The sequence below is a fragment of the Clarias gariepinus genome, chromosome 21, assembly GCF_024256425.1.
Source record: "Clarias gariepinus isolate MV-2021 ecotype Netherlands chromosome 21, CGAR_prim_01v2, whole genome shotgun sequence".
NCBI classification, from domain to species: Eukaryota; Metazoa; Chordata; class Actinopteri; order Siluriformes; family Clariidae; genus Clarias; species Clarias gariepinus.
In genome coordinates, this window is record NC_071120.1 from 10,762,850 (window position 1) to 10,782,967 (window position 20,118).

At 37.5% G+C, this 20,118-nt stretch overlaps 1 protein-coding gene and 1 long non-coding RNA gene across 3 annotated transcripts; both read right to left on the bottom strand.

Annotated features, from left to right (window-relative positions):
• Nucleotides 1-3,208: 3,208 nt before the first annotated feature.
• LOC128509870 (uncharacterized) lies at nucleotides 3,209-4,057 on the bottom strand. Its single transcript, XR_008356080.1, has 3 exons — nucleotides 3,986-4,057; nucleotides 3,606-3,679; nucleotides 3,209-3,508 (listed from the first exon to the last, which is right to left on the bottom strand). It is a non-coding gene; the product is annotated as an uncharacterized LOC128509870 (long non-coding RNA).
• Nucleotides 4,058-7,670: 3,613 nt separating this feature from the next.
• LOC128509447 (NXPE family member 3-like) lies at nucleotides 7,671-19,695 on the bottom strand. 2 transcript variants are annotated; one of them, XM_053481192.1, is made up of 6 exons: nucleotides 19,624-19,695; nucleotides 14,344-14,509; nucleotides 11,713-12,479; nucleotides 11,518-11,588; nucleotides 8,559-8,756; nucleotides 7,671-8,415 (listed from the first exon to the last, which is right to left on the bottom strand). In XM_053481192.1, the coding sequence occupies exons 2-6, from the start codon at nucleotides 14,434-14,436 to the stop codon at nucleotides 7,862-7,864; spliced, it is 1,683 nt and encodes a 560-aa protein (XP_053337167.1). In that variant the 5' UTR covers nucleotides 14,437-14,509; nucleotides 19,624-19,695; the 3' UTR covers nucleotides 7,671-7,861. The 2 variants fall into 2 exon arrangements, with proteins under 2 accessions (XP_053337167.1, XP_053337168.1); XM_053481193.1 differs by having other exon boundaries at nucleotides 14,344-14,381; nucleotides 19,624-19,652.
• Between the last annotated feature and the right edge of the window lie 423 nt (nucleotides 19,696-20,118).

Consider the following 20,118-nt stretch of genomic DNA (forward strand, 5'->3'; position numbering starts at 1 on the left):
ACCGCCACAGAACGTTGTCCACATTGCACAAGTGGTTTCGTGCCACAGACAAAGCTGACGTAGTGAGGGGGACAGACCGAGGGAAGACATGGAGGCCCAGGGACTCACACAGGATCAAAACACCAGGGCGAGGACAGCAGCACCCTGGAGGGCATGAGAATAGAAGTGGGAGGGAGGCATGAGGATACCCGAACAAGAGCAAAAGAACAAAGGGGAGGCAAAAGAGCATGGCTCACTGGTAGAAAAGAAGAAAAAACAGAAGATAAAATAGCAAGTGTTAATTGCATCTGTAAACAGTATATAATTGGTTAAATCAATTACTTGTTGAATTTTATGAAGAAGAGATATTGATTGAAAAAAGTTTAGAAACTGCAGGACTTAAACTAAACTTGAGCATCTTGCCAATTCCCTATTAAATACAGATGCTCAACACAGCCATGACAAGTGTGACAAGTTTACAACTCACCACTCACTCACCATCCTCATGCTCCCCGGGTTCCTGTTTCTGAAACAGGCTTAGACACAATGTCCGCTAACAGAAACATTCATCTCTCAGTCATCACTCTCCCTCTTTAGCCAGTTTCCAGAAACTGCGCTGCTCTGTATTCAGACAATTCCAGGCAACGGCCCATCAAACTTTAATGGCAGTCTTAAGGTGTTGCCTTACCTGTTTTGTGTCTTCAACACCATGTGAGATCTGTGTCATCCTGCTGAAAAAGCACTGCCACTGTGAAAGTCCAGTACGTACAGGATTTAAAATTCAGCATGACACCTTTATCCAAAGCAAACTGTTATGACCTGCTTTGAGGACAACCAGTAGTCTGGGTTTTTAGGTCAATCAGGCACTTTTGAGGCACTCTTAAAAGTAAGTCTATATGTAAGGTATAAAGTGATTCTAGCTATATGATCAAATAATTGAACAAGATCCTTGCTAAGCTTTTGAGGAAGGGGTGGGTGCAAAAGCATGGCAGATTCTTGAAATAATTCAGCACCAAAGGCACAAAAGAAGGGCAACTTGAGCTGGAGGCTGAGGCTGTTTTAGGTGCTCCGGTTGCAGCAACTCTTTGCCTGGTTTATTCTAGGAGTCGCCAACATGTGGCCTTGTGCCACTGCAATGGGGACTTTGTTTTCACTTATAAACCTCATTTGCATTTTTGTCTGATACTGATCTACAGAGAGCGTAGTCGTGTCAAATGTAAACGGAATTAATTATTCAGTGATTACTAATGTATTTCCTTTATGCAGTACTTTATATGAGTGCAGTGTTACATATAAAAGGTGATTGAATAGATTTTGCATTTAAAATGAAAACAGCGCTGAGTTGTGTTTGTAAAGAAGAAATACCCCCTATGACAGCATAGCCATAGGTATAGCCATTGTTCACTTGAGAGAATATGCACATTAACTTCTTGCTCATCAGTTACAACATTTAGAAAACAGACTGAGAGACTGTGAGAGCCAAACCAAGTCAGTATTCTTTCTAGTTTAAGGCCAAACACAGAAAAACCTACAGTGGTTTTAGAACAACACGGAACATAAGCTCTCATAATAGCCTTCTGAAATATTGATCGAATTTTGTATAGCAGGCTGTGTGTGACAATAGGGCCCTTTTTGTGGCACTGCTTTGGCCAGAAGAGTTTGAACAGTGCTGAGAAACTTATCAGTGCCAAGACTTTCCTAATGCACATCTACCACTGGGCGACATCAAAAGTCAGTTTGTTGGTTATTGTATAGAAACAATATGCACAAAGTTTAACATGTTCATACTGGCATTATAAAGGTTTTATTAGATTTTAAGCTAAAACGAAAGATCTGTCAAAAGGTTTAAGTGATTCATAAGCTCTCGCTGTTGTATTGATGTGGGCAAGCTATTGCAACCTCACGCACACTTTGACAGATAGATAGCAGCATTCATGGTTTCTTTTTTTTTGAGGGGAGGGGGTTGCTGATTTTTCTCCAATTCCTCTCCGTCACTACGGGATTCCCACATTAAGATTACTCCTGCCACTCAGTCCACTCCAGCCAACCGCATCTTTTCTAAGTGCTTACTCACACATCTTTAGGGGTGGCGCAACACCCTTTGAGGACAGCGCTATCCGCTCCTTCCGCTTGCGTGAGCTCAGAGACGCCCCTGATTGGCTGTAGAGTCGCGATTAATGTGTGAACACGAAGTACCTCTCATCCCGCCCCTCTGAGAGAGCTCGGCCAATCAGCTCTCTCTAGACCACCGCCTGCGAGAGGTTACAGCATCACCTGCGAATCGAACTCGGGCGAGCACTTTACCACTGCCCCACTCGGAGGCCCAGCAGTTATTGTTTCCAGTATTAAGTTTCAAATTTATAATGTTTTGATGGTTTTCATATTTTCTCCAAATACCAAAAAAACATACAGCTCTGTTGTCTTTTTATGTAATTTGTACTTTGTCTAGACTATTTGTGCTTAGATGTCTCTACTTGTCATTTTGGATAAAGATATTTACCCATATTTTATTCATTGTTGGATGACATGTCACAGACGTTTCAGCAAAGTGGGCTGAAAAATCTCAGCCTTAGTTGAGATTAAATTTTGGAGCTGTTAGTTTTTGTGTAATCACATGACACTCAATTTTTTTGGTGAAACATTTTTACCCTTAAAAATACATTCAAAAGTTGCGAAATCGAGTAAGATAAGCTTTATGAATTGAGTACAAGTCAGTAAAAAAAATTAAGTAGACCTGAATAACTATATTTAGTACAATGATGTACAAAATTGAGTAAATGTAATGAAAAATCTGAAGTTAATGCAACAGTTACCCTAAGTGAAAATGAGTAGAATAGTTGGAGATATAATTGAAATGCAAGGTAAAAGAAGCTGAAAATTAGACTTTTATCACTTATTTAATAAACAAATGTGCTACATTTACTACATATTTTAACTGAATTTAATTCTTACTGCTCTATCACAGAATTAACAGTTACACTTAATTTTTAAACTATATTTACCCTTTAATCAAGTGGTATTTTAATTCAGGTCAATGTCTCTAATGACACCAAATTATAAACAAAGAAACAATACACAATTACCATTTTAATTAAACATTTATTTGCCAAATTTGACAAGACGAAGTCTAAACTCAACCTGGTTTACATTGCAAATGACATGTAACAAGATCATAATCAATGAGCTGAATTGATCTTATTAGTAAACAGTCTCACAAACAATACATCTGCAACAAGTATTATACAGTTAATATGTGGAAAGGAGACTTTTGTATTAGAATCTAATTAGACACATTTTACATCTGAAATATTGTACAGCATCACACTTCAGTTTCCTGCAAACTTTGGGATCCATACAAATGTGTGTGCAGACCTTCTCAGGTCTTAAAGAAGCAATGAAAGTCTAAATTAAGACAAGACACTGAATATTCATCACCAACAGTACCATGCTCCACTCGATAATGATCTAAATTCCTTTTGATGATGCAACAAGTGTGCAGAGCTTACACTGCCATCCCATAAGCTGTCACCTAAAAAAGGAATAATAGGATACAAGTAAATACAAGTGTGACTGGTACTGTAAAGTCAACCAGACTGATAAAATAGTACTTCTGTTCAAATACATACATTTTGGACTAATATACATCACACTGATCTACGACTGGTGTTCAAGTCAAAGCAGGACTTGTAATGAAAATTCTCTAAAACGAAGACGTAAAACTGATTTAAATTTACAAAGCCCATTGGTAAAATTCAGGTGAACATTCCAGTGTAACGCTTTTACAAAAAACTGACTGCTTTGATCACCAAAGGCATTTTGCTCTTGCAGAACAATGCACAACCTCACATACAGAAAGAAAAAGTTATAGAGAGAAATAAAAGGGAGGTTTTACTCTCATAAGTGTGTTCTGTTATTCTGCACAAATCAAAGGTCCCACTTTTTCCTATCTTTGATTTAATGGTTACACATTTAATACTTCTGAAACATTTAAAAAGTTGACATTTACCTCCTGTTTTATCTCCATTTTAACTTCTCTTCTTTAGTGGTGTTGGTGCTGTGAAAGAGATATTAACAATATGTTTCTCTCACACACAAAAATTGAAAATCAGTTTGAGTTTCTTTTACTTACACATCACAACATACATATTTTACTTTAATATTTTAATATTACTTTCTTCCAATTATAATTCTGAGAGAAACGTTGTACTTTTACTAAATCTTTATATTTCATAGCTTTAGTTACTAGTACAGTGCTAAGCACATTTATTTCATCAACATTAAATTCAATAATGTTTAAGTACACTGTTATGTTTGTGAAGTACTTGTAGTACTTTTGCACTTCAAATACATTTGAAGTTTAGAACGTAGTTGTACTTATGACTTTAACTTGAGTAAAATGTTTGAAGTTCTATTGTTTTAAACAAAGATATACAGCATTATACTGCCAATCAAACTGCCTGCCTTTAGTGCTGTAAAACATGACTGGAGCTGTGCTGGACTCGGAGCTGTTGCTCTCTGCCACTGCTGCTGGACGCACAGCTGATGCATTTACGTTTTTTCAAAAAACATTTACAATGAACCCCAGGACTGGCTGGCTTGTTGCTAGCTATCGTTAGCTCTGGAGCTCGGCTGTGACAGGATTCAGAACAGTAACTCACACCCTATAAAGTTGTGTGTGCAGGCAGACAGAGTCATTATTAAAGTAACTTGTGTTAGCTCTTTACTCACCAGGATTTATGAGGAATGTTCCAGAATGTTCCAGGTGCTTCATGTCCATCCTCACAGCCTTCTTGTCTCTGATGTTACACCAGACTTCCCATGAGCACTTGCACAGGGCAATTTACTCAATTATTTAAGTTTTTGTTGTTAAACATAAAGAATATTGAGTTGGAATAATTTATAATTGTAGTTCTTGAAACTAATCAGTATGAATTACTCCATTATCATAATATTTAGATTTAAATGTATCAAAAATATTAAGAACATAATTCAGTTAATCAAATGCTGAATCATGTATGTGATTTTTAGAGATTTTATTAAGGTAACATTAAGTTTACTGTGAAACTTACAAGGCCACAGAATCATTTTTTACACTCGCTCACTCATTGTTTGCTTATTATGTACAGGGTCACCTTAAACTGAAATCTTTGCATTTATGTGTCACTTCAAGCTGTGAAATTTCTTGATTTCAATGTACAAGTAATTTAATATTTAAAAATTCAGATAGAAAAATCACATGCTTCATATTCAGAAAGAATATTCAATGTTTCCTGTTTCATGAAGCTCATTTCAGATCGAGAAACTAAACTTGAGTCAAAATTTAAGCTTGAAAAAAAACTAAACATCCGCGACACAGAGGAAAAGCAGTCGAACCTGAACAGAATCTATCCGGCCTCTGACCAGTCAGGTAACCAAACGCGACCCAGGAAAGTTGATGTCTTCGATACCGGCTCCAATTGACATCTAACTATAAGACAGAACACACCTGCAGGAATTTAGCTAGAATGAGATTGAGAATGATGTTTGTTATACACACACACACACACGAGAGTAAGGGAAAGAGATATACACAGCGGTGGCCAAAAGTATTAGGACAACAGATTAGGGATGTGCACTAGTCTCGATTAATCGAATACTCGAACCCATCAGCGACCATCGAGCATGAAAATGACAATCGATTGGGCCTAAAAATGCATTTTTTTTAAATTAAACGACTTTCATTCTTTCTGATTGGTTATGATTCTATTTGGGCGGTAGTCTGATATTTAATTGGTTACGGTTGTGAGAAGTTGCGGTCTAGAGACAAGACCGGAGCACAGAGCGAAAAATTGGCTTCTAAAACACGCAGCGATGTCTGGCAACACTATGAAAAACTTGATGAAAAAACAGTCAAGTGTAAGATGACAACTCCACAACGAGTTCGATGCGTTATCATCTTGCACATAAACATAAAAAAAGCAGATGATGCCGATGCCACTCCCAGCAGTCAGACGAGCATAAGAGATTTCACCATCAGACAATACCATCGATTTGCAAAGCTAAGCTCCTTGCCCAGTGGTACCTGGCTGTTCCTGCAATTTCTGTGCCTTTTTTGATCCACAGCTGTTGTGATGCTGCTGAAATAAAAAACTACACTTGAAAATTAAAATTAAAAATAACACTTGAATAAAATAACTGAAAAGCAGAGTATCATGTGTGTTTTATTTGTTTTATAAACATAGAAAAAGGTAATTGATCAGAGAGAGTGGGTCTGTTGGGGGGGGGAGGTTGCGGGTCTTTAGTTGTCTTTGTTTTAATGTAACGGGAGAACGCATCCACTACTTTATGATTGGCACAGTGTTCAAGCTCACATGCATTTTGTGTAGATAAATACGATTTGTAATATAACATTTACATATTTATGTATCTAGGCTATGTGATTATTTTTATATACAATGCGTCATGTAGAAAAAGCGCTTCAACTTTTCCTCATGCTGTTATTTCATTTAAATGTTTACTGTATACTGTAATGCAAACGCCCCGTCCCTTGCTTAAACTCCACCCCCAATTAATCGAGTACTCGTTTCTCAAACCTGTGGATTACTCGAAATAAAATATGAACAAAAATGCCCATCCCAACAACATACGCCATGTGTTAGTTCTCCCTGTGCACAAAATAAGGTGACGTCACTAATTTGTTCAAGTCTCACTGAAGAGTTGTGTTAATTAAAATCAGCTGCTTTAGTTAATTGATGGAACAAATAAGTGGCAGGACTTTTACTTTCTGAAGCCGGGGCGTCCACCTCTGCACAAAATGCCTAAACTCTGGAATTCTTCTGTGGCAAATTTGTGTACATTATCTTCAGGTTCCTAAAGGTTAGCACATGATTCTGCCAAATCTTCACTGCCTTTTAATTCCTGGAATAGTAATGGAAACAGCAGCTGAAAAGGGTCATAAATGTACTTGTAATGTGAATTGTTAGGAACAATTAGGGATTTCAAATGTTGTCCAGCACATACCACATGGTCACTTATTTGCAATCTTGCACCCATTTAAATATGATGGATTGAACCAAATGTATGTTTTGTTAAAAAGAATATGTAATCCTTTTAAGTAATCAATGCATACCTGACAGTACTTGTGCAGGAGCATAATAAGGACAAAGAGCACAATGCAGCAGTGATCGACTCCTTTGCCATGACAGCAATATGGGATCACAAATTACCCAGAATCCATGTATTTAATGCAAACAATTTTTTTATTTTTACTCCTTTCTTTTTTTTAGATGGATCCAATGTCATGTGATGGGGTTGTAGGGATTATGTCGCATCAATAAGAGTTCTGAGCATAAGAATATCCTTTGTGAATTAAACATTATCATTTGAAAAAGTATCAGAGTAGATTAAACAAAATATTCTTTGTATATTCTGATTACTAGACAAATACAGTACAGTGATTTTTTTTGCACCTACATGCTAGTATTCGTTAACCCATTGTATTGTAGGAAGATGGGAAAAACACACTTCAGACAGCTAACATGTTCTGTAGCATGTTTATGACTGCATTTATGATTGACAAGTTTATATTTAAATTTCAAACATACATAGGTTCTGTATCCCCATGAGAAGTGATGCCTGAGAAGTGATAGAGAAAAAAACGCCAGGAAATGTATTTCTTTGCGTTTACAGATTTTTACATTACTTTTACACACATCTGTACACATCTGCCTCTTCTATGACTTGGCCTGAAAAAGGTACCTTCTGAGGTAGAAGGTTTTATTTAACTTAAATCTCTAAGGAAGTTTTCCAGCACCCATTTGAATCTACGCTACAAAGTCAAAGGTGTACTCAATGAAGTGGCTGGTGAGTGCACATGGCAGAATCTGTTCCACAAGAAACCCTTCTATGTTTTTTCAACTCCACAGATACAGGAGAGGATCAGATCAATCATATTTTCGATGATGGCGGGGGGAGGATGTATGTCATGGGGTAGGTGGTGGGCCAATGTCATCTCCCAAGCATCCAGGATCTGTATGTTAAGTCCTTGAAACATAGCACGCAGTACAGCATTCTGCTGCACAGAGAACCAGTCACTGTTTGACAAGCTGTTCCCAGGGTTCAGTTTCCTCATGTTGATAGTGCGGATCATCACTAAAGTAGCTGGCTCACGATTCAGCAGCCGCACCAAGGCCCTGCGGATGTACCGGAGTCGCCGTATATATACCTCAACTGGAAAGGAGTTAAAGTGGGGCCCCACACTCACAAGTACCACGATGTTTGGCCCACCCTCGATCCGGTCCAGCTCATTAGAAACATAGCGCAGGTCCGAAGTGAAGACTGTATTATAATTAAGGGGTGGCCCATGGGAGCGGTAGCTGACCATAATGTTGTTCTTACTGTCCACAGCCAGAAATGGCCCCTTGTTTTTTGAACTGTAGAGATCAAACCTTTCCAGGTCTGTGGACGACAGAAAGTAGTGAGAAAATCACAGAAGAAAATTAATGAAAAATGAACGAGCTGTCTCGTGAATAGGATGAATATAATGAATAGCAAAGTATGCTAAAAAAGTCATCATTATTAGTTTAAGAACTTTTTCTTACTAGGAACAAATGCAGTGAGGTACTCGAACCACTGCCGCACAGTTGAATCTCCAAGCATATGTACAATCTTCCCTTTAAGACAACGAGTTATGGCTGCTGAGTCCTTAAAGTGGTGCATATCCATGGCGTTCAAAGGCCTCCAGGAGTTATTATAATAATATCCAAAAGCAGCGTGATGGTTTTTCACTGGTGTTTGTTCTTTCAGGGAGATATACAGGATATATATATATATTATATACTGTATATGGGTCAATGACGTGACGCCCCCTTTTTCTGTCCGGGTTAATTTTATTTTGCAGAAAAAACTAAAAAATACATAAAAATTTCTCATCTACTTGTTATACCTTCTTTACCTACTAAACCACTCTAACTTCTCCAAATTTTTAAGTTTTTCATCATTTTTCTGCTATCCGAAGTGCCAAAACACCATATGGGGCGACCGTCCGGCCTTGACTTTAGTTAGGACAACTGGTTTAAAAACACTTTAAATCAACTTAAATATATCCCTTTTCCTAGTTGGCATAATTTTAAACATGTTTTACATCCATTGACAAAACTATAAAGCATTTGCTCATATATTTCTATCATGATATACAAACGAATGTTGTCCGAATTATGTTGATTCTATCCATTTCATCCGGGGCGACCATCAACAAACCACAATTTTGGGACCTTTATTTTAAAAAACTTCTTAAGGATGGGATACAGCATCAACCAGACACAAGTGAAGACCCCCTGAAAACAACTGTATAGTGAATCAGTCTCTCTTATATAGTAAGAAAAAGCTGTTTTTTAACGGCTGTGATGTCGTAGTCACTTTTGGTTATCATGTGGGGCAACCACCTCAAAACTGTGAATTATAATTTTTTTCCACAAATCTATATTTTGATGATAAATTTGATAGTGCTTTGTCACTAGAAGAAGCTAGTTTGGTTTCTGAGGCTAACCGTTAGCCTGTTATACCTGAGTAAACTTAAAAACATCATATGGGGCGACCGAGTATCATGTGGGGCGACCACTGCTAAATGTTTTAAACGATAGATATCTGTCCTATATTTGTAGTTTTCATATTCTATACATCAATTATATACATAGAGTTAATTGTTTAAGTATAATTATTTGTATATTTTATCTTTTTTCCATTCCTTTTATAGGGATAAACATTTATTTTAAATGGATAATGAAGGAGACTCTGATATTATAGAATAAACTTGTAAAATAATAATTTTCATAAAATGAAAGGGCACTAAAGTTTATCTTTCTTCATCAGTTTATCTACTTACTGATATGAGTTCAACTAGTCTTAATGATACATAAAAATGTGAATTCTGAGATATATTACGGTCGCCCCAGATGACTTTTTTAAGGCTATGTTTTATTAACACTAAAATTACAATTTTTTTTACTTTTCTTTATAAAGGCATGTGTACACTACATTCCAAATGTTTAGAAAATGTCCAAACATATTCATATTTTTGGTATTTTAAAATTGGCCTATTAAAAAGTCTTATCCGTCAATGTGACATATATATAGCTTTATTACACAAGACATCCGTCTCCTTAACAAAAAGGGACTGGACTAATTAACACACACACACAAACACACTCTAATCAGATAAACTGTATCACCTCAATGATATTGGGACTGAACTGATAAACATGCGCACAAACACACTGATCAACAACCATCTAACAATTCTTACATACCAACCTAAAATTGCTCTTTTGCACAATATTTGTTATTTGCACAAAAAACTATTTTCTATCTTTGCTGCTATCTACAAGGAAATGTTTACTGCTTCTTATTTCACTAACTCAACTAATTATCACAGTGTTGAAACGTATTATGTTGTGTTGTCGCTCTTGTTTGCACATTTGCACTTTGTTGTCTTTTTCTGTATAGGACTTAGATAGTTTTTGTTAATTTATAATGTTAATCTGTTTTGTCTCAGCAAGTCAGCTAATTAGGTTTCTTAGTTAGTTAGATATTTAGTTTTTGTTAATTTATGTTATATGTAGCACCTTGGTCCTGGAGGAGTCAGTTTTATCATGTACTGAACTGTATAAGGTTGAAATGACAATAATAGCCTACGTGACTTGACAGAAGTGCCCAAAATATATAACAGTTGTTGACAGAATATAGATAGATACTCTTGCTCTAGATAATATATATATGGATAGATATTATATAGAGAGAGATAAAGAAGAACCCAAAGATCACTGTGGCTGAACTCCAGAGATTCAGTCGGGAGAAAGTTGTAAAAAGTCACCCATCACTGCAGCTTTATGGCAGAGTGGCCTGACGGAAGCCTCTCCTCAGTGCAAGAAACATGAAAGCCCGCATGGAGTTTGCTAAAAAACACATGAAGGACTCCAAGATGGTGAGAAATAAGATTTTCTGGTCTGATGAGACCAAGATAGAACTTTTTGGCCTTAATTCTAAGCGGTATGTGTGGAGGAAACCAGACACCTGTCCAGTACAGTCCCAACAGTGAAGCATGGTGGTGGCAGCATCATGCTGTGGGGGTGTTTTTTAGCTGCAGGGACAGAGTGACTGGTTGCAATTGGGGGAAAGGTGAATGGGGCCAAGTATATAGTACAGGGATATCCTGGATAAAAACCTTCTCCGAAATGCTCAGGACCTCAGACTGAAAGTATTCAGACCCCCTAAAATTTTTCAGTGTGTGTGTGTGTGTCTGTGTGTGTGTGTGTGTGTGTGTCTGTGTGTGTGTTTGTGTGAAAGTAAGAGAGAGAGAATACATGGGGGACAGGTGCTCCAAAAACATCATGACCCACCATTACACAATGAGCATTTAAAATAATTTGAGCTCTTACATGTACAGCTCTGCCAGAACTTGTCCAAAATAATAATAAAGTGAATGTTATTATTATGTTATTATCATTATTGTTACTTTTTAAATACTGTAGGAATTAAGTACAAAATAAAAGCAATATTTACCTTCTCCTGCAGGTAATACAGTGACACTGCGCCTTTCTGATGCATGTATAGGACATTTGAGGTTTATACCACTAAAACAAAGTATTTGTAATTTTCATATAAAGAAGACAATACTGATTCATTATTTTCAAATTTGAAAATGTAACCATATAACCATAAAACTAATTTATATACTGTACAAAAATGCTGTCTCACCCCTGGAAGAACTGTTCTTCATATTCTGTTATGAGTTTTTGCTTTATGTCCTCTTTATAATGTGTAACTCGTGTGTCACAGCCGAGCCTCTTTGGTTTGTAGCAGTACCATGGCTCTCCAGTTTCAAGATCAGTGTAGTTGCAGAGTGGTTGGTTCAGTGGCAGGCACAGATTGCAAAATGTTGTCTCTGAGATGGCACCAGAGCGAAACAGACTTTTAAAAAATACTCTATATGGATCCTCCTCCTGTAACCTTTTAAGTACCACCACTGCCTCACTCGGGTGTACCATGGTGATTTCCACCCATACTTTTCCAGCCCACAACAGTGGAAACAGCACCGTATAGTTCCCATCTTGATGATCATACACCTTCCCTGAAACTCCAGCTCCCAGCTCAGGTGAATGCAACCGGGCTATCAGGAAATCTCCACCATGCTTCTTAGGCAGGTCCAAGAAGTTCTGCACATGGACATCAACCACAAGCTGACCACCTATGTGTTGCTCTTCTGGTCCCTGAATCACAAAATAGCTATTGGCAGGGTCACTGCTGAACTCCACAGGCAGGCCTTGCACCAGGGGACCTGGCCATGCAATAGAACTGAGCAGATTTTGCTCTTCTTTGGCCTCTTCTGCTGTGGGCTTCTGGCCAAACTCTGCACAATATTTGTGGTTTACAGTCAGGGGCTGCAGGATTTGAGAGGACTTAAAGGCTAAGTGGATGGTGCTCTGTATGTTGTAGAAGGTGGACATTAATGGACCACTTAATTCCTGTAAGTGGTGAAAAAAAGTGCATTTACCTTGGAGTACATCCAATGCTCAAACATAGCTTTATCTACAAATCTAAATAGGTTTCCAAGAAACAATAGAAGTACAATTATTTTTCAAATGTGTTATTAAGCCCCAATATATTTTGAAAAAGTTTCTTTTTCTTTTAGTTGCGTCATTAGGCACACTCTTCAATGGAATTCTACTTATTCTTGTCAGACCTACAGTAATAGAGTAATATGTTGAATGTAAATCCTGATATATGAGATGATATATCGCATGAAAATTAAACAATGCCCTGACACTTATTTTTGCAGTGCTCCACTGATATGTGGTTATATTCACAGTTGGCAACTTTACAAGGGAATCAATATTTAGGCATGGAAACTTATTCAGGGGTTTAGGCTACAGATGTGGACTCCACAGCAAGATTGCTCAAATTACCTGCTTGTAAATCATGTCAGTTTGTCCTTTCTTTATTTTTATAAAAGTAAGTCAGAATAGCTTTCTTTTTTCAATATTAGTTGTGCTCACGACCAATGTACTATATATATATATGACATTTTAAGCAAAATCATAAAATTTTAATGTTTTTGTAACTTATTTTACCTGGTCTAACTAATACAGAACACACATGTTTTGTGTGAAAGATATGCTGACCTAGCATTATGGGCAGTGGTGGCTCAGTGTGTTAAGGCTCTGAGTTACTGATCGCAAAGTCGGCAGTTTGAGCCCCACCTCAGCCAGGTTGTCGTTGTTGGTTCCTTGAGCAAGTCCCTTAACCCTATCTGCTCCAGGGGTGCTGTATCATGGCTGACCCTGTGCTCTGACCCCAGTTACGTTGGGATATACGAAGAAATTCACTGTGCAGTAATGTATATGTGACAAATAAAAAATCTCTATCTTAACATTTGTCTGCTTTAAATAACTGTTGTTCATACATTTATCTATACAATTAAAATAAGCAATAATTCAATTAAGATGATGTCTGTGAATTTTTTTTCTTGTAATTGGAATTTTCATAAATTAATGTATTAATATTGCCATGTTTATAGTATATTTACAATCACCAAAACACAAAATTCAACATAACATGTTGGAGTTGAAACTGGTAATTACAGTCTTTGCCCAAAAAATGGGCTTAAATCCGAGCTCAGAATTTCATTTAACTGAGACACATTTCTGTTTTAGGCTGACATAATTGTTTACGCAAACTCTATATGCATAACTCTTGCATAAATTGTAAATACAGCTTACATCTGTGATTATGTCTGAGGTCTAAAAACCAACCTGTGCAATTTCTATATTAAATCCTCACTGTGGTCACTTAACTCCTTACTTAAATAGTTTATAAGAATATAAAAGCTCAGGCTGCAAATTTTTAGGGGAAATTTGGGCCACATAAAGAATCCTCAATTGGAGAAAATCTGTTAGTGTAAATAAAGTTTATTACTATTAAATACATTTGGAATAAAGCACATTCAATTCAATTCAATTTTATTTGTATAGCGCTTTTAGCAATTTTCATTGCCGCAAAGCAGCTTTACATAGTTAAAAGAATTATTTAGGTTTGTATGAAATGTGAATTTGTATGAATCAAAATGGTCAGTTTGTCCCTGGTGAGCAAGCCGAGGGCGACAGTGGCAAGGAAAAACTCCCTGAGATGGTAATAGGAAGAAACCTTGAGAGGAACCAGACTCAACAGGGAACCCATCCTCATTTGGGTGAAACAGAAAGCAGTAAATGATCTGCATTTATACAGTGTGTAGGGTGGGAGGCAGTTCAGCTATAATAGCTGATGTTAATTGAATCACAACACATCAGCTGCTTGTGTTGACATATTTGGATGTAAATGATCTTTACTTACCTCCAGAGATTTGATGTTTCTAATGAGTAGTATAAATCCTGAAAGGGCCAATAAAATAAAGATAAGTGACAATCTGGGTATGTGTCCATCCATGATTGGGTGCGACAATCACAACACACAGAGTTAATAAGCCTTCCAGTAATCTCACTAAGGAACTCTGGACAACCTGACAGAGAAAATGACATAAAACACGCAGGAACATTGAGTTGTAGGCATAATTTAATTAGGAATTTAGCAGGGAAATGCAGTATGTAATATTTACATTTGTTTCAGTATTAGTTCCTAAATAATATAATGATGGTGATGATTCAAAACCTTCTGGACCACCAGTGGTTTCAGTCAAGCAAGTTTTACAAGTTTTAAATTGTTATTTTTATCACTGTTGGGTAGAGGGCTGACTTGTTAGATTTGAAGGCTGATCTTCTTGTTTTCTCAACAAACTCATGCTAAAGAACCAGATTGACATGTTTTAGAACTCATCTGTATGCTGCTAGTAGTATAGTAGGGATGTGGTTTAAGGAGCTGAGGTAGAATAATGAATGGTGGTGCAAACAAGGTCTAAAGTAACTAATAAGTCAACTAGCCCTTGTATTGCTGGTTAGAATGACATCAATCATTTATAAATCAAATTTTGTTCCCATCATGATAAATTTATGCTGGACCAGTTATTTCACATTTACTTTATCTTGTGTGAGCAGGCAAATCATATGCTAGAAATGAGCAAAAGAAAAGAACCAAACAAGCTTTTGAAAATAGAAAGCGGCCTGTTATACAAAGTGAAAATTCTGCCAAAAGCAACAGTAGCACTTAACCTGGCATTTGAAAAGCATACATTATGATGATTAGAGGTTTTGGGGTTTTTTTGGTTGTGTTGATAAAAAAAAAACCTGAATCACTCTCTTTCTCTTTCAACTCCGAGTTGCTGTATGTGGATGCTCTACACCTAGAAATTAAAGGTATCAGTTACCTTGGACAATCAGCTGTACCCCTCAAATTGTTAACCTTACTTGCTCTTGTCGAGTTCTTCTTCATAACGATGAAAGAATTAATCCATTTCTCTGCACACTGGCCATCCCTTGTTATTTCAAATCTAGACTACTGCAACTGGCAGGTCTGCCTCTGTGCCCCATTCATCTTCTGCAGCTGATCCAGAATGTGATGGCATGACTTGTTCTCCCACACTACCACTTCTTCCACTCCTTCCATCGGCTTCCTGTAGCCATCGTATTCACACACTTACCTGAATGACCTTTCTCTAGGTTTTTAAAACAGCAGAGTCACGGACAATATTTATATAGTGGTGTGAAAAACTATTTGCCCCCTTCCTGATTTCTTATTCTTTTGCATGTTTGTCACATAAAATGTTTCTGATCGTCAAACACATTTAACTATTAGTCAAAGATAACACAAGTAAACACAAAATGCTGTTTTTAAATGATGGTTTTTATTATTTAGGGAGAAAAAATCCAAACCTACATGGCCCTGTGTGAAAAAGTAATTGCCCCCTGAACCTAATAACTGGTTGGGCCACCCTTAGCAGCAATAACTGCAATCAAGCGTTTGCGATAACTTGCAACAAGTCTTTTACAGCGCTCTGGAGGACTTTTGGCCCACTCATCTTTGCAGAATTGTTGTAATTCAGCATTATTTGAGGGTTTTCTAGCATGAACCGCCTTTTTAAGGTCATGCCACAACATCTCAATAGGATTCAGGTCAGGACTTTGACTAGGCCACTCCAAAGCCTTCATTTTGTTTTTCTTCAGCCATTCAGAGGTGGATTTGCTGGTGTGTTTTGGGTCATTGTCCTGCTGCAGCACCCAAGATCGCTTCAGCTTGGGTTGACGAACAGATGGCCGGACATTCTTCTTCAAGATTTTTTGGTAGACAGTAGAATTCATGGTTCCATTTATTGCAGCCTTCCAGGTCCTGAAGCAGCAAAACAACCCCAGACCATCACACTACCACCACCATATTTTACTGTTGGTATGATGTTCTTTTTCTGAAATGCTGTGTTACTTTTACGCCAGGTGTAACGGGACACGCACCTTCCAAAAAGTTCAACTTTTGTCTCGTCGGTCCACAAGGTATTTTCCCAAAAGTCTTGGCAATCATTGAGATGTTTTTTAGCAAAATTGAGAAGAGCCTTAATGTTCTTTTTGCTTAAAAGTGGTTTGCGCCTTGGAAATCTGCCATGCAGGCCGTTTTTGCCCAGTCTCTTTTACTTATGGTGGAGTCGTGAACACTGACCTTAATTGAGGCAAGTGAGGCCTGCAGTTCTTTAGATGTTGTCCTGGGGTCTTTTGTGGCCTCTCAGATGAGTTGTCTTTGCGCTCTTGGGGTAATTTTGGTCGGCCGGCCACTCCTGGGAAGGTTCACCACTGTTCCATGTTTTTGCCATTTGTGGATAATGGCTCTCACTGTGGTTCGCTGGAGTCCCAAAGCTTTAGAAATGGCTTTATAACCTTTACCAGACTGATAGATCTTAATTACTTTTGTTCTCATTTGTTCCTGAATTTCTTTGGATCTTGGCATGATGTCTAGCTTTTGAGGTGCTTTTGGTCTACTTCTCTGTGTCAGGTAGCTCCTATTTAAGTGATTTCTTGATTGAAACAGGTGTGGCAGTAATCAGGCCTGGGGGTGACTACAGAAATTGAACTGAGGTGTGATAAACCACAGTTAAGTTATTTTTTAACAAGGGGGGCAATCACTTTTTCACACAGGGCCATGTAGGTTTGGATTTTTTTTCTCCCTAAATAATAAAACCCACCTTTTAAAAACTGCATTTTGTGTTCAATTATGTTATCTTTGACTAATAGTTAAATGTGTTTGATGATCAGAAACATTTTGTGTGACAAACGTGCAAAAGAATAAGAAATCAGGAAGGGGGCAAATAGTTTTTCACACCACTGTAACTAAAGACCTATGGTACCTGTTTCTCAGGTATTTGGGTTAACTTCACCCCCTTTAAAAAAAAACACCTCTTACCCAAGAGTGTTTGACTGATGGTACTTCTAATTAGTAAACTAGTGGAACCAATGTAGAAGTTATTGGGAGAAGTAGCTGGAAAAGCTCTTATACAGAGCAACATGAAAGAGTCACTCTGGATAAGAGCTTCTGCCAAATGCCTGTAAATTTAAATGTAGGAAAGAAATACAGGCAGCTCTTGTGGATACCTTGAGACCCCCAATATATTACACTTGAAGGACCACTTTGCTCTGGAGCTAACTGTGCACCTTCCAGATATTTTTGACAATTTGCAAAACAATGTGACAAATAAAGTCTAATAATATGAACTACTGTAAATGCTAATATTTAGAATAATACATTTTCTTCTTTCGGCTGTTCCTGTTAGGGGTCGCTATTTCTCTCCATCTATGTCAATCTACCACATTTTTCCTTTGTCTGATTGCTGGTTTTACTTCCATCTTGTAAACTTTACATTTAACTCTTGCTGATACCTTTCTGTTATAGATCACTCCTGCTACTCTTCTCAACTCATTCTACACTGCCTGGATGCTCTTCTTTCCTTCTGTACCACACTCCCCATTGCTTTGGACAGGCTTCCCTAAATATTTACCTAAAACTCCTCTACTTCATGCACCTTTCCCTTACCCTCTTTCTCATTTACACACATGTACTCTTTCTTGCTCCTAATGATCTTACATGCCTTTTCTCTCCAGTGCATCCCTCCACCCCTCTAGTCTCATCTCAACCTGCTCTTGTTGCTGTTCACAATATCATCTAAAAACATCATAGCCCATGAGTCCTCTTGTCTAACCTTAAGACAATTAACCTGTCCATCACCACTGCAAACAGGAAGGGGATCCCTGGTGCAATGCCACCTCCACCTTAAACCAGACCTACTGTACAGATATAGGCACACATCACCGCTGTGTTACTGTCCTTGTATATATCTTGAACCACCTTCACATACTTCTCTGCCATCCCTGACTTCCTCATGCAATACCACAATTTATCACTGGGCACCCTGTCATATGCATTTTCTGGATCGACAAACATACAATACAGGTCTTTCTGAACTTCTCTCTACTTCTCTATCAGGATTTCCATAGCAAACATGGCATCTGTGGCATAAAGCCATATATTGTGACCTCTCTTCTTAATCGAGCTTCCACCACTCTTTCGCATTACTTCACAGTGTGCCTCATCACATTTATGCCTTTGTTTTTGAGGCAGCTGGGACACAGTCGGGAAGGGGATTTAATTTTTAATTTTCATTTTTTTTTATTTAAAAAATGTTTTTTGGTGGTTGATTTCTTCACTAAAATATATCCTTGCACATACATTTGACCTTTTTAGCACTAAGGTCATAATGACCTGCGCAGACCCTTAGAGAGAGCTGAGATTGGTTCCCTGGTTAGTAATTGAACCTGGACCATGACATCTCAGGGAGTTTTTCCTTGCCACTGTCGCCCTCAGCTTGGGACAAACTGACCATTTTGATTCATACACATTCACATTTCATACAAACTTAAATAATTCTTTTGATTGTGTAAAGCTGCTTTGCGGCAATGAAAATTGCTAAAAGCGCTATACAAATAAAATTGAATTGAATGGAATAGAACAATGAAGGTGCTGAATGCTAGCCACAGATTTACCAGAAAAGGTACCTGCTGATCTTAGTAAATAAACTGATTTATAAATTGCTTTATTGAACAACTAGTGTCACAAAATCACTCCTTCAAGTCAAAAATACAATCTGCCCTCGAGTCACACAGGAGAAAGGTTCCATGATGTAATATTTAAGTCTATAATGTGAAATGGTCAGTGTCTGCATTTAATCATTGTTACATTTACCAATTGAAATGATATTCACAGTAAATGGTTGTTATACTGTATGGGTAAATGTTAAATGAACTAATATTGGATGGTTAGACTTCTGACAGTGGAATTTGTTGAGACAAGAGATAACAGTGTTCTTAAAAACACAATGTTATCTGTTGTCTCAACTAATTCCACTGACTAAATGAACTAAAAAAAAATCTAGTTGAGCCAGATAGATATATTGAATCTAATCAGTTTCATAGTATAACATTCTATTATGTCAAAAATAAAGTTATTATTCTTATTTTTGGACAAACGATACTTTATAAGTTGTTCTACTGGCAGATAATTTGAGAAATCATTAAATGATGAATTGAGAGACCATTATAAAGACAAAAACCTTAAAAGGTTATTGCTCTTAAATTAATTAGCAACAACGCACATCATCAGCCTGTGTGGTCATAAGGAATTTGGCTCTAAATGAGCTGTACTCACCTCCAAAGATGCAATGTGGCTAATAAACAGTATAAATCCTCTATTGGTCTTGTACACGTGGTAAGAGAGCGTTATGCACCTGATACGGATCATCAACTGTAGTGTAAAAGGGTGTTGTGAGAACAGCCAGGTGTGGTGCTAATTATGTGTGTATGACTTAATATGTTTGTATTCGCTATTTGATCTGTTGAAGGACTGGCTGCCAGATAGATGTGGTCTGCATTGACATGTATTTTCTTGGCCTGCCTCTCTAGGGTTAAGCCCCCAGCTCCACTCTTTTTTTCTTTCTTTTGTTTGTTTTCTTTGCCTGGGCTAATTTAGTGATTTTGTTTTAAACTGTCGCATTGATAGTGTCTGATTCTGAAACATTGTTTTATGAATAAAGATTTGTATATTTGTTTCTGGTATCCATGTCCCTGTGTCCTTGCTGAGAGACTCGAACCTGTGTGTCTTAATCTTTTCCCAGGTAACCAATCCTGGGTGGCGTAATCGGTT

What these genes read in the sequence shown, in the direction of transcription:
- LOC128509447 (XM_053481192.1), bottom strand. Translation starts at nt 14,436, where the DNA reads ATGGATGGACACATACCCAGATTGTCACTTATCTTTATTTTATTGGCC. An exon ending in GAAGAACAGTTCTTCCAGGG is followed by an intron (nt 11,589 to 11,712) that starts GTGAGACAGCAT and finishes ACTTTGTTTTAG; the next exon opens with TGGTATAAACCTCAAATGTC. An exon ending in CCTCACTGCATTTGTTCCTA is followed by an intron (nt 8,416 to 8,558) that starts GTAAGAAAAAGT and finishes TGTCGTCCACAG; the next exon opens with ACCTGGAAAGGTTTGATCTC.